At 53.7% G+C, this 23,240-nt stretch overlaps 1 protein-coding gene across 1 annotated transcript; it reads left to right on the top strand.

Moving 5' to 3' along the window:
* Positions 1-1,185: 1,185 nt before the first annotated feature.
* LOC116531225 (chymosin) lies at positions 1,186-14,535 on the top strand. The gene is made up of 9 exons (XM_032249933.1): positions 1,186-1,247; positions 3,233-3,383; positions 4,350-4,467; positions 5,589-5,707; positions 10,200-10,399; positions 11,811-11,924; positions 12,720-12,864; positions 13,456-13,554; positions 14,297-14,535. Exons 1-9 carry the CDS (start codon positions 1,186-1,188, stop codon positions 14,432-14,434), a joined length of 1,146 nt encoding a protein of 381 aa, XP_032105824.1. The 3' UTR covers positions 14,435-14,535.
* The last annotated feature ends 8,705 nt before the right edge of the window (positions 14,536-23,240 follow it).

Genomic DNA, 23,240 nt, shown 5'->3' with positions numbered 1-23,240 from the left:
CCCGTGGACCTGAAGCCCTTGCCTTCCTATGTTGCCCACCTTACCCTTACTCATCCTGATTTGCCACGTTAGCCTCCCCTAGTCTTTGGAACGTGATCTGCTCCGACAGCTTCATGGCTGTGGCCTTTGCTTTCCTTCTTATCCCGACTCTCTTTCTAGCTACAGACCTCAGAGAATCTCTGGCCTCTATGGCCTGGACTCCAGGGGTCTCTGCTCAACACACCCCCTGCACGTGTGCTTCTGAGAGGCTCTGTCTGCACACTCGAATGGGACTCAGAGGTCGAGTCTTGGCCTAAGCTGTTCCCTATCCTGACTATCCCTGCCATATTTCCCTTCTTATTCTATGTGGGGGCACTTGTCTGCTTTTCTAGTTCAGCCCTGCCCCATTCTTCCAATGCCAGTGTGATCTGGGATTGACTTACCTCTCCCCTCCTCAGCACCCTTCCACCGTGGAACCAGGGCCTATGTCCCTAGGGGTGCAGGTGGCTCCGGCCTGCCTTCTCTCTTAGACTGTGCTCTGTAGGAGTGGAGAGCGCACGTGCTCTGTGTTGGAAACCCCAAGCTCCACTCACAGGAATGACAGAATGAGTAATTCCTCTCTGCCACAGATGCCACTTTGGGGGAAGACTGAGTCCCCTGCCACTGGAAAATTGGGCTGGGGGCAGATTCATGGATAGGGCAGGATGCCGGCTTCCAGTGAAGTCAGATCTGAGGAGGGGAGGCAGATAAGGTTGGAGTGGGATCTGTGGGGAGCAGGCCTCTTACGGAGCAGAAGGTGGAACATGGAACACATTTCTGGCAGCGGCGTCCCCTGTGCTGGCTCAAGGAGTCCTGTTTGGAAGTGGGGAGCAGGTCAGAGAGGCCTATGTTGACATGTCTCAGTCTGAAGACCCGGCATGTATATTTTTCAACTTTGAAGTCCCTGGAATACAGATATTCTGAGATAACACTCATAATACCTAAGACCCATACTGATAAGGGCCACGAATGGCCTCATTCAGTGTGAGTGGCCCTTATCAGCATGAGCCGTAGGTGTTCTGAGCGTTATCTCACTGTGTTTGTGGACTGACCTGCAGTCGGGGGCTTTCTCTGAAGTCTGGGCTTCTAGCCACAGGGCACCCAGCTCCCTCTATAAAGGCCATGAGGTGGACGCTGGCTGGAGTAGTGGACAGCCCGCGGTCCAAGATGAGGGGCTTCGTGGTGCTCCTTGCAGCCTTTGCTCTCTCCCAGGCCAGTGGAATCAGCAGGTGAGTTCAGAACCCAGGGGAGGGCAAGGAGATCTCATCATTCTTTCTGGGAGGCCTGTCCTTGGTCTTCCAGTCGTTGGTCCCCAGGGAGTCTTGGGAGAAATGCTGCAAACTCCCAGGACAACAGCTCCTGTCAGTCTTGCCTTTGCACGCTGGGACCTTTGCTTCTGTCTACCCCTGCACTTCAGAGTGTGGTGAAAAGAACAGGGAGCCAGATGGGCAACTCAGGAGATAGGGCATGGCTCTGAAGTCAAACCGCCTGGGGTTTGATCCCCAGCTCCATCACTAACTTAACTCTCTGTGCCTCAGTTTCCTCATCTATTCCTAAAACTTGGATAATGGTAGTGTCCATCTCATAGGGGTGTTGCCAGGATTTTAGGAGTTAATATTTAAAAAATGCTTCAAATGGTACACACTGTAAAAGCTATATATGCGTTTGTTAAACAAAATTAAGTTCCCTATTGTACTAAGTCCTTTGTGGGTGAAGATAACAGGTTCTCCTCCCAAAATAATTGACATTGATGGAGCTGTTTGCTCCTAGGTGCCAAGCACTTCACTAAGTCCTTACCTATGCTATCACTAATCCTCATGGATTAGGTAGATATTATCATTTGCATTTTACAGATGAGACACTGTTGTTCAGGAGGGGTTCCTAAGAAGGGTCCCTGAGCTGTCTGAGGCTGCATGGCTAGTAATGGAGGAGCTAGGACTGGGCCTCAGGTGGACTTGCACTCTTGCCATGACATCACACGTAACCTGCAGGTGCTCAGGTTTGAGTCTGGGCAAGCCCTGAGCACAGGGAAGGCCGGATCCCTCCCTGGGAAAGCCGGGTCCCTTAAAAGGGGTCAAGGTGCCTCCAACTGGCCAGGAATCTTTGCCACAGTCCTGAAAATAAAGTTCCTCCAGGTCCCAGGTGCACTAGCTGCCCCAGCACTTGGGATGTGAACAACCTGCGAAAACCGATGCTCTCTGAGAGCCTTAGCACTGCTGCCATTAGACGGCTCTCAAACCACTTTGACATCTGTAGTCACATCTCAAGTTGTTCTTCAAACCAGTCTCACAGAGGAGGACCACATGGTTCTTAGAGGTAAAAGGGACCGTGGGAATCACTGAGTTCTACTTCTATCTACAGGAGAGGAAACTAAGAACCAGAGAGGTCGAGCCACAGGGCTGGTCAAAGGCAGGGCCAGGAGAACAGTTAGAAAGGAAGGGTTACCTAAGGGAGCTGAAGCTCTGAGGGCTTTGAGGAGCTGCCCAAGTAGACACAGAAGGGCAGCGCCAGGTCTAGAACCAGCTTCTGCATTTCCTCTCTTGATCTCTTCACCGATGATCTGCCGCCATTGTCTAAAACTCAACCTTCCTCAGGAGGCCCCTGTGAGACCAGGCTCTGTGCTGAGAAACCTTTTGATAATTTTCCACCCATCTTAGGGAAAAAGCCACCCAGAGAGCGGAGAAACGGGGTTAGCAGAGGGCAGGATTATTGTGGTCGCATTTGCCAGCGTGTGGAGACGCCGTTTTCTGCTGCAGACAATGCCCTCCCGGAGGGCAGAGATGTGTCCTTTTCAGTATCATGTCCCCTGGGCCCTGTACAGTGTCTGGCACAGCAAGAATTTGGTGACTGAATGAGTGATAATGTGCTTGGTGTCTTTCAGACCATGGGTTTCAAAACTCATTAGTGGGTTGCAAAACACTTCTAGTGGGTCTCCATCAGCATTAAAAAAAGAGAACGCAATAGAAAATATTAGAGGGTATTGCGGTTTGTAAGGATAGGCATTGATTTTTGAATTGATGTAAAACACATTTCTTACTTTGAGTTATGATTACAAAAAAGTTTGAAAGCCACTGGCCTGAGGTCAGTGGGCCATTGATTGGAAGGCTGGCTGGGAACAGAGTGTAGGGAGTGGTTTGTGGAGCCCACATCTGGGAGGGTGAGCAGCTTGCGGGTGATGCACACCCTCCTCACAAATTCTTCCCCATCTCCTCAGGATTCCTCTGCACAAAGGGAAGTCGCTGAGGAAGGCCTTGAAGGAGCGTGGGCTCCTGGAAGACTTCCTGAAGAATCACCGGCATGCAGTCAGCCGGAAGCACTCCAGTTCTGGGGTGGTGGCCAGCGAGTCTCTGACCAACTACCTAGATGTGAGTGGAAAGTGCCCCTTGACTCCTGCCTTGCCACAGCGGCTCCTCTTCCAGAAATCTTGGAGCCTGTGGTAGAGGCGGTCTCCCTGCCCTCAGTCAGCACCACAAGGGGCTGGCCACCCAGCAACGGCAGCACCCCTGTCTGCCAGCTCTGAATGCCACCAGGAGGGTCTGAGTGGGTCTGAGCTCAGGCACCTTCCTCACACAACGTCCCCAAGGGTGCATGAGCTGCTCACCCCCCCACCATCCAACCTCACACCTGCCTTCCCGGCCAGGGAAGCCCTGTCTCAGTCTGACTCAGCAGGGATGGAGACAGCTGGTGCCATTCTGCAGCTGCCCAGGACTCGGCCGCCAGCTTGCTCTTCCCCCCACCCAGGACCCAGGCAGGGGCGCCCTGCTGCCCTGTTCTTTCCTGGAGCTTGTCTTCCCTCAGCCGTCACTCTTGTCAGTAAACAGCCAGGCTTTTTTCTCTTCTGTGCTCTCAGTTCCCTATCTAGGTCATCTTCGCTGCCCGCCCCCAGCCTCGGCTCTGACAGTGGGGAAGCTGGCATGGAGGCGCGCGTGGCAGGGGCCGCTTGGGCTGGGACTTGGGGCTCACACCTAGCTGATGCCCCACCTCTCTGTCCAGGTTCCTTTTGCCCTGGCAGGGGTGGCCCATGTCCCACTCAGGCAGGATTTACATTTAGGTCCCGGGTCTGCTTCTGAGGCGGATTCCAGCGGTGGTTGCATGGCCTGTGGGAGGATGAGGCCAAGTGTGGCTGGGGTGGGAGCCCAGGAGAGGGCTAGAGGTCAAGAACCCTCCTCAGCATCTTCCCTCTCCTTCTGTTTCTTCCCCCTTGAGATACCTAGGCTTCTGGGCAGAAAGCACAGGGCCTCCACAAGTGCCTGCACTCCCTGCCCAGCATTAACCCATACCCTCCTGCCCCCTGGTGCTCCCACCTCTGACCCAGTGCCGTCTGCCCTCAGTGTCAGTACTTCGGGAAGATCTACATTGGGACCCCTCCCCAGGAGTTCACCGTGGTGTTTGACACAGGCTCCTCGGACCTCTGGGTGCCCTCTGTCTACTGCAACAGTGATGCCTGCCGTGAGTGACCGCTGTCTTCTGCCCCAGCGCCTCTTGTTCGGATGCCCAGGCTGAGTGGCCAGGGTGGTCAGGGTGGCTGGGGGGAAATGTGGGGTGGCAGGACAGCTGGCTCTGACCTTCTCAGCCTCCCAGTTGTGGTCCATCTCCTCACTCATCCTCCCAACTGACCACAGATTTGGAAGATTTGAAAACCATGGGTCTTGGCTGGTGCGGTGGCTCACATCTATAATCCCAGCACTTTGGGAGGCTGAAGCAGGTGGATCACTTGAGGTCAGGAGTTCAAAACCAGCCTGGCCAACATGGTGAAACCCCGTCTCTACTAAAAATACAAAAAATTAGCCAGCCGTGGTGGCAAGCACCTGTAATTCCAGCTACTTAGGAGGCTGAGGCAGGAGAATTGCTTGAACCCAGGAGGCGGAGGTTGCAGTGAGCTGAGATCGTGCCATTGCATTCCAGCTTGGGCAACAGACATAGATCCTGTCACAAAAAAAAAAAAAAAAAAAAAAATCATGAGTCTTGGCTAAAAATTAGGGACCCTTATTTTATTTTTTTGTCTCTATTGGGAGCCAAGACAAGCGGCTTACCCTTTTGGAACCTCAATTTTCGTTTCTATAAAAATGGGGCTATGACGTGCCAGTGAGATCTGGGGGAGTGAAGTGAGAGGGTCTATTACAAATGACAGGTACATGCTTAACACGGGTTAATGATTTGTTTCTCCACCCGTCCTGGGAGATTGGTGCTTTTTTAATCCCCATTTGACAGATGAGGAAGTTAAGGTTTGCCGAGGAAAAGGGACTTGGCTGAGATTACTCAGCTGGTAAAAGCAAAACATTCACAGAATCTTGACTCTTTAGGGATGGCTTCTCCCTTTGGTGTCTGTGTGGAAGCTACACAGCTGGTACTGGGAGCCAGAGCGGTGGGTCGAGCAGCAAAGAATAATGTTCCCTTTTCAACTGTGGGACCAAGGCTTTAGAGAGAATGGGCTGCTTATTCTCTGTAGAGAGAATTGCTAGTATCGAGGCCATATTCTCACAAGGCCTGCTGAGCGTTTCAGCCCTGGCTGGCGCTGTGAGTGGTGAGAAAATTCTAAGGGCCGCACTAACTCTGGGTCTATGTTTCAGAAAACCACCACCGCTTCGACCCGTCCAAATCCTCCACCTTCCAGAATATGGACAAGTCCCTGTCCATCCAGTATGGCACGGGCAGCATGCAGGGCTTGCTGGGCTACGACACTGTCACCGTAAGTGGGGCTGCGCCGCCGGTGCTCACTGCGCTTTTCCCAAATGCCTTTCCCATGCCCTGTTCCCACTGGCCGCTCTCCCTCCCGCACGCTCTGGTGGCCGCACTGCCACTGTGCCGAGGAGCCCTTTGGGTGCTGCCTGCCCAGGTGACTCAGGGGGTGAGGAGAGGGATTTTAGCCAGCAGCCAGCTGTCGGCTGTCCCTTCCTCCTGCCTCTCCTTGCCGTGGCAGCACACAGAGGGCCCCGAGGGCCCTCTCAGGTCCGGGTTCCCGGCTCCCCGATCCCTTTTCATGCATCCTTGGCACAGTTCGTTCTGAATTCTGAGCTGGTGCTCAGTGTCCTATTATGATCTTACTTTTAAATTTCGTTTTTCTGACAGCCCTTTGAGGAAAGTATCATTATCCTCATCGTTCAAATGAGGAAACTGAGGCTTGGATATGTTGCTAACTCACCTGAAGTCACATAGCTGGGGCAGAGGAAGCTGAGTGTGGGTCTTCACTTCTGACTCTCTGAGCAGTGCTCTTGGCTTGACCTCACGCTTTGCAAGTCAGAGCAGCATCTTCTTTCAGGTCCGAAAGCACCCGTCCCTCTAGGATAAGGGCTCCCCTTTCCCTTGACTATTTTTGGCCTCCAAAGTACCTAATACAGTGATGGGCACATAGTAGGTACCCAAAGCATGTTTCCTTCCGCGTGCACCTTCTGATATGAGAACTCCAGCGGTGTCTCTTGGGGTTGACCACCTTGATTTTCCTCAGGCTCTTCCTTGGGTCTGGCTGAAGTCTTTCTTGCTTTGAGTCCAGAAGGGTACAGTCCTTCTCTGTAGACAGACAGTATTTTTCTTGGTGGGCAGGTGCCCACCAGGGTATCCTGCTCAGGCCTCCCCAGGAGTCCACGCCAGATAGCAGAGGTCTCGGCATTGCCTGCTGAGCTGCCCAGCAGTCAGGCCTTTGCCAGCCAGTTCCCCTGCCCCCTCCTGCTTCGTCTGCTGGCCTGAGCCATTCGCCTTCTTCCCTGCTGTTTTGGGTGCATCTTCACTGGAGAGCTGGCCTGGTGCCTGGCCATCTCAGCGGTGCTGCAGTGGGTTGCTGTCACTCACCACCTTGGGCAGGGCGTGGGGAAGAGAGCTTCGTGGTCAGCCCCACTCAGTGGTCTCGTGTGGAAGCAGAACAGGTGTGGGGTGGGGCATGTCGGACACCCTTGCCTGCTTTGGGGCTGGCCCTACACAGGTCTCTGCCTCTGCATGTTTGGGCCACAGTTGCCTAGGGCCAGTGTGGGGGCTAGGCTAAATGGGGAAGTCATCCCAGCTCCCTGTTTCAAGCAGGAAGGTTTTGGGGGAGGAGGAAAGATAAAGAAGTCTAGTAGCCCCATCCTGGCACCTGGCTCAGATGATAGGAGGGAAATCAGGGTCAGGAACAGGAGAACAGGAGAAGGGGTTGCTCTGGGAGCTGTGGGCAAAGCAAGGGGGGGCTGTAGGCACAGGCCGTGGGGGACCACGGAGCTCTATTCAACCCAGGGCCCCCATCCAGGAATGTCCTGAGGAGGAGCCCAGAGAAGCGGGTGCGGGGTGCTAAACTTCGAGGGGAAGGGGACCCATGGCACTGGGCATTGCAGACAGGTGCAGGGCTCTGGGTTGAAGACACAGATATTTCTCCATCGAACTGTGTGACTTTAGGTAAGCCTCAGTTTCCTCATCTGTAAAACAGGTGTAATAATACTTACTTCAGAGGGCCATGGTGAAGATTAAACACACCAAGTATTCATTATTTGTTTGTCCTTTCATTCCCCATGCCCCATCTGTCCCCACATCCTGTTGGCCTCCTTCACAACCCAGCGAGGATCTGACCACCTTGAATACCTCCCCGGGCGCCTCTGGTTCCGCGCGGCCGTCTCTCCCCTGTTTGACTGCAGCAGCCTCTCAGGGCACTCGCTGCTCCTGTCCTTGTCCTGCCACCATCTGACACAGCAGCCAGAGCAATCCTTTAAAAATCTAAGTCCTGGGCCAGGCCTGGTAGCTCACCTCTGCAATCCTAGCACTTTGGGAGGCCGAGGCAGGTGGATCACAAGGTCAGGAGTTCGAGATCAGCCTGGCCAAGACAGTGAAACCCCGTTTCTACTAAAAATCCAAAAAATCAGTTGGGTGTGGTGGCAGGTGACTGTAATCCCAGCTACTTGGGAGGCTGAGGCAGAGAACTGCTTGAACCTGGGAGGTAGAGGTTGCAATGAGCCGAGATTGCGCCACTGCACTCCAGCCCGGGCAACAGAACCAGGCTCCATCTCAAAAAACCAGCAAGCAAACCAACCAACCAACCAACAAACAACTAAGTCCTGTCATGCTCTCCCTTTGCTCAAAATCTTCCACGGCCTCCTGGTCTCACTCAAGTCAGTGAAGAACCCTCCATGCCTGGGCCCCATCTCCTGGCCTCTGGCCTCCTCTTCCCTCTCTGCTTCATTTGCTGTTCCCTCCGCCCCACGTGCACCCTGGGGGACTGGACTCTCTTAGGCTGCCCTCGGCCTGCCATGCATTTCCCACACATCTCCAGTGCTCCTTCTTCAGCCTCTGCCCGACATCATTTATCAAGGAGGCCATTTCCCACCATTGCATAAAATACCCTGCTGCCTTTTTGCCTTTGCCCTGATTTATGTTTCTTCAGTGTGCTTGCTCCATCTGACGTGTTCTACATTACTTCTTTAAAAAACTTATGGCCTGTCTCTCCACTGGAATCTAAGTTCCCCAGGGCAGTCAGTTTCTTTGGTTCATTGCTATGTTGGAGGCCTTCAATCACTGTTTTGTGGCAGAAAGCAAGCATGATTGCATGCACTCTTTAGCACTTAACCAAGACTGTTTATTCATTCCACAAAAGCTTATGGAGCCTCATTCTCAGAACTGAGGATACAATGATGAACAAGAAGGACAAAGGGCTGCCCTCCTAGCACTTACACTCCATTAGGGGAGACAATGTGTAAGCAAGATGACTTTACAACGAAACCAGAAAGCATGAAAGAGAGTGCCTGGGGGCAGGGGCCAGGGTCAGCGGACATGATGGCTTGTTGCAGGTTGAGGACTGAATGAAGTGATTGTAGATGCCAGACCTCAGGAGATCTGGGGGAAGGCAGAGGGAACAGTAAGTGCAAAGCTTTTGGGGCAGGGTGAGTGGGGGCATCTGGATGAGGGGAAGACCAGCGTGGGTGCAGCAGAGTGAGAGGTGGTGGGGAGGCAGAACCAGGGTGTGAGGGGACTCCAGCACACAGGCTTCATTCTCAGCCCACCGGGATCCGCCGGAGGGTTGGAGCAAGGGGCAGCAGTACTGGATTTTACTTTTACTTATATTTATTTTATTTAAATTTTTTCCTTTTTTCCTTTTTTTTTTTTTTTTTTTTTTCAGAGACAGCATCTCACTCTGTTGTCCAGGCTGGAGTGCAGTGGTGCAGTCATAGTTCATTGTAGCCTTGACCTCTAGGGCTCAAGGAATCCTCCAACCTGGCTGATTTTGAAACATATTTTTTAGAGGCAGGATCTTGCCATGTTGCCCAGGCTGGTCTCAAACTCCTTCTCTCAAGTGATCCTCCTACCTCAGCCTCCCAGGTAGCTGGGACTACAGGTGTGCACCACTGCACTGGCTTTGATTTCCATTTTTAAAGATCACCTTGGCTGCCCTGTGTGGAGGGTGGATTAGAAGGGGCAGAGAGGAAGCAGGAAGGCTGGTCCAGGTCACTTTGGTGGTCAGAACAAGAGGCAGTAGTGATCAGAGTAGGCTGGTGGATACATCAGGCATCCAGGGAAGTGGGCAGCTTAAGAAAATATTTTGGAGTTAGCACTTTCTTAGTATAGTGCCAATCAATATTCAACAATCAAACACTTAGTACATATCAATAAATGTTCGGTGTTAGTATTATTTAGTCTGAACACTGTCTTGAGGTATAGGTATTATTATTCCCTTAAACAGATAAGAGGATTGAGGCTCGGGGAGGTACTTGTCCAAGGTCACACTGTCAGCACGTGGCAGAACAGGAGCCCATGCCTGGGTCTTGGAGACGTAAAGTGTGTGAATGTTCTTTTTGGACTTCCTGCTGCCCCTATGGCTGTTTGCTGGGAGGTGTTCCAGGCACAGCTGGTGGGAGGGCTGCAGGCCTGCAGAGGGCCTCGGACCGTCCCTCCTTCTGCCTCCTTCTTTGAGCTCCGCCCAGCTTTTGCACAATGAGCAACAGTGTCTGTACCCACCTGGTCCTCCATTCCCCTGCTCCCCTGCCTCACTGGAGCGATTCCTCAAAGTCATTGCACTAACTGCTGGCAAAGGAGAGGAGGTTTCTTTGTTGTTGTTGTTGTTTTGTTTTTGTTTTTGTTTTCTTTCTCTTAAGGGCAAATAACTGTGTTGCCAATAAGAGGAAGGGCACTGGAACTGGCTCCTGACCCGGGACTGGCTGCCCCCATGCCTGGGATGTTTCTGTCTCTGGCTGTGGGACCTAGTGGGGGTCGTTATGATTCTCTTGCAGGTCTCCAACATTGTGGACCCCCACCAGACTGTGGGCCTGAGCACCCAGGAGCCTGGCGACGTCTTCACCTACTCTGAGTTCGACGGGATCCTGGGGCTGGCCTATCCCTCTCTTGCCTCTGAGTACTCCGTGCCTGTGTTTGACAACATGATGGACAGGCACCTGGTGGCCCAAGACCTGTTCTCAGTCTACATGAGCAGGTAAGAGCTGCGCCAGGCCAGGGACTAAGTTTGATGTCCTCATAAGGACTGCTGGCTGCGGGGAGTGTCCACTCCTTGGGGACACTGCAACTCAAGGGTAGTCGCCAGCATCCAAGCAGACCTTCTCCTTCTTTCCAGGCACATCCAACCTCTTGTTCAAAGGTCCATGATACAGTCATTTATGCGGCCAGAGTTCACTGGACCAAAATCTGACCTTCCTTTCTGGCATTCAAAAACAAAGCCTGGTCCTACCTCTGTGTAGGGGCTTTCAGGTTCTTTTTCCCAAAGCTGCAGGGCCTCAATAACCATTTGCTGATGTCATTGAGATGCACGGATGTTTAGAGCTGTCTCCAAAGGAGTCCAACTACTCCTTTGACTGGGGAGGAAGCCGAGGCCTGGGCAGGGACTGACACCCTGAGTGGTGATGGCTGAGCCAGACCTGGAGCCCGGGGCTCCTGCTCCCAACCCTGCACTTCCTACTCTATCTCCTGCACCCTGTGACGACGCAGCTTGGCTCAGACTGAGGGAAGGGTGGCAGGGAGGAGAGAAAGGGACCCTTCCCAGGAGAAGTTGCTGCATGGCTGAGGCAGAGGAATGAAGTTAGGGGGTTAATTAGTGCATTCATTCACTCAGTAGATACTTACTGGGCCCTTACTATGTGCAGGGGCTGTGCCAGAGATGGGACGCATCAGCAGATAAGACAAACCGGGAGCATTGCCTACACTACTGTAATCTAACAGTTGTGATAAGGCTGCTGCAGGGGAGATTTGGGTGCGTCAGAGGCTGAATAACTGGGGAAGCACCAGCTGAGGGCGGCCAGGGCAGGCTTTGCTGAGGGAGGTGTGGGTGTTGTCCAGGGAGAAAGGATACACCAGAGCCGGGAGCTGGGATGGGCTGGATGGGTTCTCGGAGCCCAGGGCAGGGCTCCGGAGGTGGGTGGGTACAGTGTATATTTCCCAGCCTGTGTGAGACACGGCTCCAGGAGGAACTGAGGGGATTTGAGTTTGGGTGACAGTTTCAATCCAAAGTGTAGATTTTGTTGAAGACCCGCCATCCCCCTGGAAGAAGAAAGCCCTGAGTGGCAGCCAACAGGAAGTAGGGGCATAGGGAGCAGCTGGGCACACCTGAGGGTGGCTGGGGCAGAGGCCAGCAGTCCGGGGACCTGTGGGGTGGGTTGCTTCTCTGGGGTCGGGGTGGGGGCTGCAGCGCTCAGGAGAAAAAATGCTGCCACTGACATCAGAGCAAGCCCAGTGGAGGAGGACTCAGAGGAGGCTGGAGACCTCATCTGAAGCATGGGGTGGGCATAGGGCCAAGGAGAGTGGACCGGGTCTCAGGAGTGTTGGCCCCAGGATGGGGCTGGGCACCTCTTTTCCGAGCCTCGCTAAAACAATGCCCCACATCTGGGTTTCAGGAATGAGCAGGGGAGCATGCTCACGCTGGGGGCCATTGAGCCGTCCTACTTCACAGGCTCCCTGCACTGGATACCCGTGACCGTGCAAGAATACTGGCAGTTCACTGTGGACAGGTGGGTGAGTGGCCACCCAGTGTGGGCCTCAGCCAGAGGCTGATCCAGGTGTGGGGATGTGAGGGCCGGGGCATCAGGCCACACACTCTGAGGACTGCAGCACAGTAGCTCCTAAGAACACCCACGAGAATCAGAACTAGATACTTCCAAGGCCAGTGATCTTTGTTGGCGCTAGTGCCACATATTCTCCGGCATGTTAGGAGGAATACCAGTTATCTTTATGGGGCACCTACCGTCTGCCAGGCACTGTGCTGAATGATTGTATGACTGTCTCACATATTCCTCACTGAGACCCCATGAGGAGGTGGGTGCTGCTGTTACCCCCACTTTACAATGGACTAACCTCACGTTTGAGCCTCACGGCCATCTCTTGAGGAAGTCAAGGAAGGGGTTATTAATGTACCCATTTTGTAGATGGGAAGCCTGAGCACACAAGGGTTGGGTAACTGGCTGGAGACACACAGCAAGTAAATGGGAGAGTAAAAGCTGGAAATCAGATCTCAGGCAAGGAGTAAGGTACACGTTCCACCCCTTAATGTGGGTGAATTTGTTGTTTTATTAAAGTTTCTGTCCCATGGAAGGTGGGTTGTCCTCAATTTAGCCACTGAGTTGGAAGTACGTGGTTTTAGGTCTTTTCTCTGTGCTCAGAAAGTACTGGGGGCTCCAGGAAGGGGCCCCAGGGAAGGGGCTGAGGGCTGGGGGCCTTCCCTCCCTACTACAGATCCCAGCAGGGGAGGGTGGGAAGGACCTGCGGAGGGAGGGCTGGAATGAGGCCATCCTGTGTACCCTGGACAGTGTCACCGTCGACGGCGTGGTGGTGGCCTGTGATGGCGGCTGTCAGGCTATCCTGGACACCGGCACCTCCATGCTGGTGGGGCCAGGCAGCGACATCTTCAACATCCAGCAGGCCATTGGAGCCACTGAGGACCAGTACGGTGAGGTGAGGCCAGGCCCCACTGCCACACGAGGTTCCATTGAAGTCGGGCCCCTTCACACAAATGAGATGATGCAGGGGTGGGGAGGGAGCCCATTTCCCACCTGAGGTTGCGGTTTCTCCAGAGCCCTTTGCAGGGGCCTATGGCTTTGGCTCTGCTGCTGTGGGAGCCCCCATGCTTCATGTGGCAGCTGCCATCTGACTTCCTGTTCCTCTGGGAGCAGTACCCTCCCTGACACGCTGGCCTGTGCTGGCCTGGCCTTGTTCCTCCTCCACCCCCAGGCCTGCCCCTCTCCCCTTGACAGCCAAGTGCTCCCAGCTTCCCTGTGAGCTCTGGCTGGGCCCAGACGGGGAGACACTGAGGCAAGCCCCCTGGGTTCCAAGCTTGGGTCTGTCCCTGGGCTCATGACAGCTGTGACTCTTTTGAGAACCGTGTCTCGGGACCAGGCCTCACCCTGACAGCCTCCTTGTGGTCCTGGGTGTAGGCAGGGCCCACTGCCCACCCGATGGCTCACGAGGTGGCGGGAGGGGTTCTGGGCCTCTGCCAGTCGGGTTACACCCTCGCCGCTTCTAAGAGGACCTCCCTGGGTTCTTTAGTTTGACATCGACTGCGGGAGACTGAGCAGCATGCCCACGGTTGTCTTTGAGATCAACGGCAAGAAGTACCCACTGCCACCGTCCGCCTACACCAGCCAGGTACGAGTCCCAGACAGGAAGCCTGGGCTCCTCCTCACCCTCTTTCCTTACCAGCCGCCTCCCCACCTCCCAATTGGGCTCCTGGTGAGGCAGTGATGGTGGTGATAAGAAGTGGCATGGACTCCACAGAGAATGGAGGGGCATGCATTTGGACGACCAGCCCTTCTGAGTGGGCCATGTTGTCTTGGGGCTTCATTTGTGGCCACTTCGGCCTCATCCTGGGAAAAATGGGGAACAGGAGGTACGGCGCACCGAGGTGTGAGGGAGGTTGAGGTAGACAGGCCCACAGCTCCCCATGGGAACCTCCCTCCCTGCTCAAGCTTCTAGGTCCCAGGGCCTAGAGCTCTGTCCAGGGTTTGCTTAGCCAGCCTGGGCTTGGTGGGTCTCAGCCCTTGGCCCCACTGACCTGCTCTAGCCGGCCATCAGGGCAGTAGATGCTGACAGCGGGAGGCAGGGGCTGGGGAGGGCGAGTGATGGCGAGTGGGGTGCCGTGCAGGGAACGGGGCTCAGGATGCCAGGACCCCACCTGCGATCTTGGATTGTGTCATTTCATTCTTTGAATCTTCATGTCTTCATCTGTTGAGAGATGAATTCAGTACTTAATTGTTTACCTGGGAAGGTCATTTTAAGGAAAAAATGGAGTCACAGAGGAGGAGCAGCTGTGGGTGGGGTATAAAATACCCATCTTTAGGCACAGCACATGGGATTGGGACCAGTGTCATCTCCGCCTTGCCTTTCCCAGGACGACGGCTTCTGCACCAGTGGTTTCCAGGGTGACTACGGTTCTCAGCAGTGGATCCTGGGGGATGTCTTCATCCGGGAGTATTACAGTGTCTTCGACAGGGCCAGTAACCGTGTGGGGCTGGCCAAGGCAATCTGAGTGCATCACCAGCCACAGACCTCGATGTGACCAAACACACACACACACACAGAGGGGATGTGCAGACAGATGGTTCCCAATAAACACCGCACTTCTGCAAAGCCTGACTTCCCTTGTTGTCACTGGGGCTGAAGCCATGTGGGGGTGGATGTGACTGCCAGGTGGTGTGTGGGCACAGCGGGGACTCTGTGGTGGGGAGGGTTGCGGGGTGGAGGCTACCTTGAGGGCAATGGCTATTTCAAGCTCAGGTCAGGGACGACCAAGTCACTCCTTACCTACCTGTCCTTCACTCTAGAGATTTCTGGGCAAAGGGCACAGGAGGAGACACCCTTTCAGGATAAGACTTGTTTGTTCCTGGGGAATGAGAGGTAAGGTCATGGTGGTGTGGGGATGACTAGAGAACGCTTGGCCCCTGGAGAGGAAGGCTCTAGCTGTATAAAGAGAGGGGGCTCACTGCTGTTGGAAGAAGCCAGATGAAAGAGTGGACAGGGAGCACGGGGAAAGATCTGAGTCCTAGGCTGCCATCCACCGTGGGGAAGAGCCACAGTCCAGAATCCCATCCTCAGCTCAGGGGCTCAGGGGCTCAGGCGCTGCAGTGCTCAGCGCGGTGCCATTGCTGACGGCAGGCTCGTGTTAAACTGGCTTTCAGAGGCTGATGTGTCAGAGCTGGATGCCTGTGTTCAGAGTCCCTGTGAGTGCCCAGGCTCACAGAGCCCTGTACATGCTTCTGGGGGATGGCCACGCAGGAAATCCAAACATTACAGGGTCACGCAAGGGCAGTCAGGTGACTTTAGGAAGGTTTTCTCGGTGATGCTACTTGGAGACCCCTCAGCTGCCTTGGGAGGTAGGTCTTGGGGAGATGACGGTGCTTGGAGTCTGCTTGGCAGACTCCCTGGACAGTGCTCTGCTGAGAGCTGCATGTGTCTGCTCTCCAGCCCTCCTTCCTTTTTCTTTGCACCCCCTTCCCATTTTAGACAGTCTTTTCCCTGTCAGGGAGAAGACAATTGACCAGGCTTTTGTTTTCTAAATCAGAGCTAGTCTTGTCTCCTCTGCTTCACCCATCCCAAATAGAGTGATCCGACTTTGTCACACCTTTATAGCAGTTCAACCCTCAGAAGGCCGTGGGAAGCGGGTGGGGCCGTCTTGCTATCTAGCCCCGCCCCTACCTCAGGCTGACCACAGACCTGCCCTGCAAAGAGCTGGAGCAGGTGAGTAAGGCCCATGTCTGCAGGAGCCAGAAGCTGCAGGTTTGACAGTGACACTTCACAAAGGAGACTGTTGTTCATGAGGAGTGAGGTGGGGGCAGGCGTGGAGCGGGCTCTGGCTTCCTTCTCCCTGTGGCTGCTGCCGACGGGATCTGGTTGACAGGCCATCTGGGGGCATCTCCTGGGCCTTTCTTAGCAGCACCCAAGGACAAACGAGATGAGGGGCCCAGGGCAGCGGTGGTGCTGTCTGTGGTGCCTGTCTGGGCTTGTGGCTGTGCAGCCAGCTTGGCCACAGAGGCAGAGAAGAGGCTGGGCTGTGGGGGTGAAACGGAACAGGAGCTGCTATCCCTGGGTGAGCCAAGGAGCCTGGTGTGGGATGGGGCAGAGGCCACAGGAGAACACCCCAGAACTTCAAGGACAGAGGGTAGTGCCAGCAATGTGCAGGCCTTGGCATTTGAGTCTTATTGGGCCGGTGAGGTGAGTGAGGTGCCAAGGAGTCAGTATGGCTTTGGGAGGCTTCTCTAAGCCTCGCTGTTCTTATCTAGGACCAATACTACGTTTGCCAAGAGTGAGACAGAATTGGGCCACTTTCATTATTTTTACGCTTCTTGTATATTTAAAAAAATGCCAAATAAGCTTACACAAATGGTTATAGATTGCAATGGTTTACATTTAGCAACTGTGTTTTAAACACCCACATTCCAACTGGGGATAATGTAGAAAGTCTAAATATAATGACTTTCACAGATGCGAGGTGCGGACCAAACGAGTCCTGCCTCACGCCCTGCCCAGTTGGCCCTGGTGGCGAGCCCTGTTCCGGGAGGGCAGTGAGGGCACACCTGGGAGGGCAGTGAGGGCACACCTGGGAGGGCGGTGAGGGCACACCTGGGAGGGTGGTGAGGGCACAGTGAGAGGGTGGTGAGGGCACACTGGGAGGGCGGTGAGGGCACACTGGGAGGGCGGTGAGGGCACACTGGGAGGGTGGTGAGGGCACAGTGAGAGGGTGGTGAGGGCACACCTGGGAGGGCGGTGAGGGCACAGTGAGAGGGTGGTGAGGGCACAGTAAGGCTGGTGTGTGGGGCAGCTCCCTCCTGCTAACGTGGTATTGCAGCACAGCACCCCTGTGGCCTCAGCTCTCTTCCTGGTGGCAGAGAACGCTCTTCCTGGAATGTTCTCTACTCTCCAACTCCTCTGACTTTCGATCGACCTTCAAACCTTGACTCAGCCAACATCTCTTCAGGACGCTCCTGACCAGACTGGGGCTTAGTGTTACCACTTACTTCCCCTCAGTCTTCCTCAAGGCCTGTGAGCTTGCTGAGGACAGACGCTGTGCACCTCTCTCTCTCTCTCTCTTTTTTTTTTTTTTTTAAGACAGAGTCTTGCTCCATTGCCCATGCTGGAGTGCTGTGATGCAATCTCAGCTCACTGCAACCTCTGCCTCACGGGTTCGAGTAATTCTCCTGCCTCAGCTTCCTGAGTAGCTGGGATTACAATTGTGTGCCACCATGCCCAGCTAATTTTGTATTTTCAGTAGAGATGGGGTTTCACCATGTTGTCCAGACTGGTCTCAAACTCCTGGCCTCAAGTGATCTGCTCACCTCAGCCTCCCAGGCGTGAGCCACCACACCCGCTGCACCTCTCATTTTGATATTTTGGGTGTTCAATACATGGAATGCCCCATCAAGTATTGCAGGGTGAATGAATGAATGAGTCACTCAGTTGGCGAGGTCCTCAAGAGTCACTTTGCTTCCTCTGTCTCCTTTTTCCTCTTGGATCTTTATATCCCACCTTCCCAGCACACACTCAGACCCGCTCCCCGTGTCTTCTCCCTCCCCCGGCTGGACTAGGACACTCCCCTTTCCTTGCTGTGTCCATGGAACTCCTCTGTGCATGCTGGGAGGACAAGCTGACACCAGGGCTTTAAGATTATGGGAAGGGGTCCACACTGAGCTCTGTGGCCAGGCTTCTGGGAGTTGTGCCAGGTGGTGACTTGGGAGCCCCTGGGAAGGGACCACCAGCACATCCACTGTTTGTTTGTAAAGAGGGCCTACCCGGAGGCCAAGGAGGAGCTGCAAGGCCAGAGGGGCCCCTTTGCAGGGCCGGTCTGACTGGTTCCTGAATCTCCCACTGGCCCGATCTGTCGATAGGGCCCAGGCGAGGAGAGGGCAGCTGAGGAAACCTTGGTGGCCATTCACGTTCACCCAGCAGGCGTTGGCTGTGGTCTGTCCTGCCACAGCCACATCCGACACCCGCAGGGCTTGCCTCGGCATTTGTGCCCCCTGTTCCTTTTGCCTGCTATACCTTTCCACCTTCTCTAACTTGTCAACTGCTCCTCCTCCTTCAAGGCCAGCCTAAATGCCACCTCCTCTAGGGTCCCCACCCCTCTGCTTTCTCATTGCATTTATTGTGGTGTAATTGTTTGCCGATATGTCTATCTCTCTGACTGAATCGCTGACGGACAGGGCTTGCTTCCTTCCTCCCTGAATCCTCAGTGCCCAGCAGAGTCCCTAGAATGCTGTGGAGGCTCAGCCAGTGCCTGAGGGTGGCTTATGCCTTATGATGCGGCACAAGTAATGAGGCTGAGATGTAAGCTCGCAAAGATGTGAACGTGCGCACAAGCACACACATGTGTGCCCACAAGTGCCCGCATGCACATGCCTGCCCTGGCCCTGAGTAGACACAGGCCCAGGCCCCAGTCCTAGAGCCCTATTCCCAGCCTCTCCCCTCCCCTGTCACTCAACGCCTTGCCAGTTCTTATGCTAATGAGAGGAAGCGTTTGGGCAGAGAGAAGCTTGGAAAGGAAGTCTTTGAAATGGAAATGTTATGACAAAATGATGGATTGTTTTCCGAGCTGTGCAGTTTGTTTCTTTCTTGCAGCAGAAGGGAGAGTATAACAGAGACAGGAGTGGCAGAGGCTGCCCATGTCAGCAAGCCCCAGATGGCGAGGAGCGTGGGTGAAACACCCGGGAAACTGCAGAGCAGGCAGAGGGATGCGGCCCAGCTACTGTCCAGGAGCCCCGGTCGTGGTTGGGGCCCGACTGGCCAGCGCACACAGCGGCTGGCTGGAGGAGGGGGTCTGTGGAGACAGGAGGGCCATGTGTGACCCGTCCTTCTGCCAAAGCTGCTGTATTCCCACTCTGCAGGGCTCACCTCTGAGCCTCTGTGAATGCTGTTCCTTTGCCTGATTCTTTCCACCTTCTCTAACCTGAAACTGCTTTTCCTCCTTCAAGATCAGCTGCTATCTTATCGCCTCTGAGAAGACTCCCACTGCCCGTGAGGCACCCAAACCCCCTAAACCATAGGAATACTCATTGACTGGTCCCTGGTTCCTTGATTTACTTGGGGCTAATTTGAATTGTTGTCTATCTTACTCATTAATAAAATACGCATTGCATACTTGCTGTGTGCAAAATGCTTTTGAGGCACCGTGTCCATTGGTGAACACAGACCCTCCATCCTCATGGGACTTATGTCCTGGAGGGACACAGACACTGATATAATAGATGCGTAAGTTATGTGGCTTCTGGGTGGCTATAAGCACACGGGAAAGGGGAGTGCTGAGGGAACACACTGCTTTGAAATGAGGCAGGAAGGGTAGGCTCAGTGAGAAAGTGACATTTGAGCAAATGCATGAAAGATGGGTCAACCATGCAGATATGGGGGCAGGTGCCGTGTGTAAAGACTAAACACCTACACATTTAATAAAGAGAAGTTACCGGTAGACACATACGGATACATAGGTTTATGCCAGTTATCTTTGTAAAGACAAGTTACATCTCAATCGTTTTGTATCCTTTATAGCACTTAGTGTTTGACACGGAGTAACTGAGTGTTTGACTTGGAGTAACTGTTCAGTAGGTGTATGTTGAGTGAATAAACAAACTGTCTCCCTCTGAACCCTTCAGCTAGAGTGGTGGTGGAGGGCAGCCCAGGCGTCAGCTCTTGTCCTGGAGCGCCCTCTAGTGACCAAATCTCAGATGCCAGCTTTGTACACTTTGTTTACATCCTGTAACATTTCTTCCCTCCCCAGGAGACCTTGGGGACTGTGGCCAACCAAGCAATAGAATTAGCTAAGTGTCTCCAATGTGCAGGGTACAGTGGCAGCTTCTACAGGAAACACGCAGACACAGGCTATGTGGTTCCTGCCCTCAAATCCCTCACTCACTGGACATTTCTGGTTAACCATTTCCTTCTCAATCTTTGCTCTCTGACCATCCTCCCTTTCTGATCTTTTTGGATCATCTATGATACTGGAATTACATTTTGAGCTGGAGCCGGCTGGGTGAGGATGTGCATACTGTGTGCCTGAGGGGGCTGGGAACGGCATTAGCTTTCCAGGTGAGTTGAATAGCCCATCACTCTGTAGCAGTGGAGGGGTCTTCCAAGATAGCTAGGATCTGGTCCACTAGGCACTCCATGGAGTTCCAGAGCTGAGGCTGAGGCTGGCTAACATGCATGGATAACATGCGGACTAATCTTGTCGTCCCATTCTGGCTGGTGGAATTGTGCCTCCTTTTTGAGGACTTCTCATGGCCCTGGCCACCTTCTCTGGGCTGGCAGCCTTGGTATCCTCAAAGCCACGACTGGAGCTGCCTTCCCGGGTGCTGAGCTTCTCCCCATTTTGTCCTTGCCCTCTCCTCTGGCCCCATCCATGAAACTTGAGAGCCCCTTTCTTTCCCAGGTCTCCATTTAACATTGAGACCAGAATAACTTCATCCTGGTAGCTTTATTTTTAGGGTCTGGAAGAAGGAACAAGGAGCCTCTGGACACAGGACCCCCATGTGTCAGGGAGGGTTGGGCCCACAGGTGCCAGCCACCCCTCCTGCAGCTTTGGAAGTCCTGTAAGCGGGGCCTTTCCCTGCAGTGCCAAAGCTCAGCCACATCACCATATCAGCTGCCTGGGTGCATATTTCTCATTGAGAGCATAGCTCTTATGCAATGAGGTGGGTGTGGGCAAACTGGCTGTCCAGATGCCCAGGCTTAAGTCAGTGCCCTGGGACTGCCTGAGTTATGCTGGTTACCAGTCTCTTGGCCTCAGCTCCTGAAACAGGAAGGCAAGTGGCTTCAAGCTGAAGGGATGCTTTGGCCTAAATTCTACCACCTGAGCTCATGCCCCTTGTAGAGTGGATAATGTGCAGAGTAGAGAATCTCCAAGTGCTTTCCTGAGTCCACACTTTTCCTGAGAGTCCCAGACACAGATCAGTTATGGAGAGAGTGGACTGGGAATCTGAGAATCTTCAGAAATTGTTCATTGGCTTGAGAGTTTGATGAATGAACAGGTTACAGCTGGTGCAAAAAGTACCCCGTGAACACTCTCATTGCTGGGTGGCAGCCTGGCTATGGATTTGGACTAGGTTTCAAAGATTTTATTTGGACCTAAGAGGGAGAAAAGAGGCTTTCTGCATCCCACGGAGTGCTTCCTGGCAGGCCAGTGGGCACTTGAGCATATGGCTCCCAAGCCACCTTCTCTCCTCTGACCACTGAGACCTGGATCTTCCTTCTTGCCTTAGGCAGCATCCTAGGAGTGGTGTCTTCTCTTCCTGCCTGTCATCCCCATGCGGCCCTGCTTCCCACTAGTCCTGACCTTCCCCAGCCCCTAAAACTAGCTTTTCTCAGGGCTAGAGCTGCCTTGGCCTGCTGGGAACATGCCAGCTTGGGGACTAGTCAGGCCCTGAGGGGTGCAGGCACTAGGTGGGACCTGATGTATCTCTCCAGCAGGAGCAGGGGGACACTGGAAAATCACTGGCCCCACTGGAGGTGTCTGAGCCAGAAGATGAAAGAGGATGATACAGGGGACTGTCTTTTTTCTCACATAACTGGCAGCCCTGGTCTGGGGTCTGAGAGACAAATGTGCCGGGCATTTGCCTTGTCAAATGAATTATCTGTCCTTCTCCCTCATTGAATATTTACTGAGCATCTCCATCACTACAAGCTGAAGCCACTATGGTGAGCAAACGTGCTCTTCGTCCTCACAGAGCTTTATGGAGGTAAGAGTTATTGGGAGTTTGGTCTTGGTGGGATTCACTGGGAGGGACCATATTTTGATTTAGATTTTAAATATTCTGTCCCATGGTTCCCTCAATTGATTGCAGTGTCCTAAAAAAGCTGGTAATCCTGAAATCACACTCCATCAGTCAGACTGGTACTGACGCCAGCAAGCATCACAAAAATCTTTTGTTAGGCTTCGTGTCCCAGTTTTTAATCCAGAAGGTGTGATTCCCATTCAGCTGGGGCTTCTGAGCCCCTGACGTAGAGCAGGGATTTGAATGGAAGAAAGAGAAGCAGCTTCAGCCCCGTGTCTAGAAACCCTGAGTGTGCTCTTCGCCTGCTTGTGAAATCCTCGCCCTCTCCAAGTCAGGGCAGGGCCTGGGACCCACTCCTCTGTCTCCTGTTCCAGACAGACCACCTGGCCTTCACCAGCCTCCTGACAACCTACAAAGCTTCCTGGATGATAGGATATGACCTTTATCATGTCAGCGGGGTTTGCTGGAGGGTGTGAGAGTTGAAGCCAGAGGCAGTCTAGAGCTGTGCTGTGATGGGAAGTGGTAGGAAGGGGGATGTTATTGTGTCCCCCCAAATTCACATGCTAAAAACTCAACCCCCAAAGTGACTGTGTTTAGAGATGGGGCTTTTGAAAAGATAGTTAAGGTTAACTGGGTCATATAGGTGGGCCCTCATCCGATGTGACCAGTGTCTTTGGAAGAAGAGGAAGAGACGCCAGCAAGGTGCGTATGCAGAGGAAAGGCCACGTGAGGACGCAGCAGGAGGGTGGCTTTCTGTAAGCCAGGGAAAGAGGCCTCACCACAAACCAGCTCTGATGGCACCTTGGTCTTGGACTTCCAGCCTCCAGAGCTGTCTTTAAGCTGCATGGCCTGTGGGCTTCTGTCATGGCAGCCTGAGTGGATTGAGACAGGGGAGTCACTGCAGGCTGATGGAAACAGAGGCTCAGCAGGGCTCCTGTCTGAAACTGGGCCAGGGAGATGGGAGATAGCCACCGGCCCTGGGATTTGCTCCTGAAGATTTTGGCAGCTCTGACCATCTCCTTAGGTTGATTGATTGGCAGCCCCTCTGTCTGAGGCCCTGGGGCCAATGATTCTTCTATCAGGCCTCCTGGCCCTTGCGGAGGATGTCAGGTGGTGGTTGGGGGGTTCTAAAGGCCATGACTTCTTTCCTTGATGACATAAAACCTGATCCTCTAGGGAGGGCAATGCTCAGAAGCTCTCTCATTAGACAGAAGAGTCTGAAACTCGCAGGCAGGCCACATCGTCTTGGAGGGTCTTTGGTTAATCACTGCTGCCATCACCATGAGGTCCCTTGAGGGGTGTTGCTACCTTTAACTCCCTAACTCTCTGGTTCTAATGTGGGTGCACAACTCTTACTGCCTTCTTGAGTGCATGGGCTATGGATGACCCAAAGGGGAAAAACATGTCCCCAGATGGTTCCACTTAGGAGCTGTGGTGTTGACCCAGTCCATCTCGTGGCTAATTTCTTTATGACAGATACATCTGTATTAGTTTCCTATTGCTGAACTGTAACAAATTATTACAAACTTAGTGGCTCAAAACGCCACACATTTATTATCTATGGTTCTGTAGGTTGGA

This window comes from Sapajus apella, unplaced genomic scaffold (genome assembly GCF_009761245.1).
Source record: "Sapajus apella isolate SASKATOON/1434 unplaced genomic scaffold, GSC_monkey_1.0 scaffold69, whole genome shotgun sequence".
Lineage (NCBI taxonomy): Eukaryota > Metazoa > Chordata > Mammalia > Primates > Cebidae > Sapajus > Sapajus apella.
This window is presented reverse-complemented; position numbering and strand designations above follow the sequence as displayed.

Bases quoted from the DNA above. Each gene is read 5' to 3' on its own strand.
- LOC116531225 (XM_032249933.1), top strand. From the start codon at position 1,186: ATGAGGGGCTTCGTGGTGCTCCTTGCAGCCTTTGCTCTCTCCCAGGCC. The intron at 3,384-4,349 runs GTGAGTGGAAAG...GTCTGCCCTCAG, and splicing joins CTCTGACCAACTACCTAGAT to TGTCAGTACTTCGGGAAGAT. The intron at 13,555-14,296 runs GTACGAGTCCCA...TGCCTTTCCCAG, and splicing joins CGTCCGCCTACACCAGCCAG to GACGACGGCTTCTGCACCAG.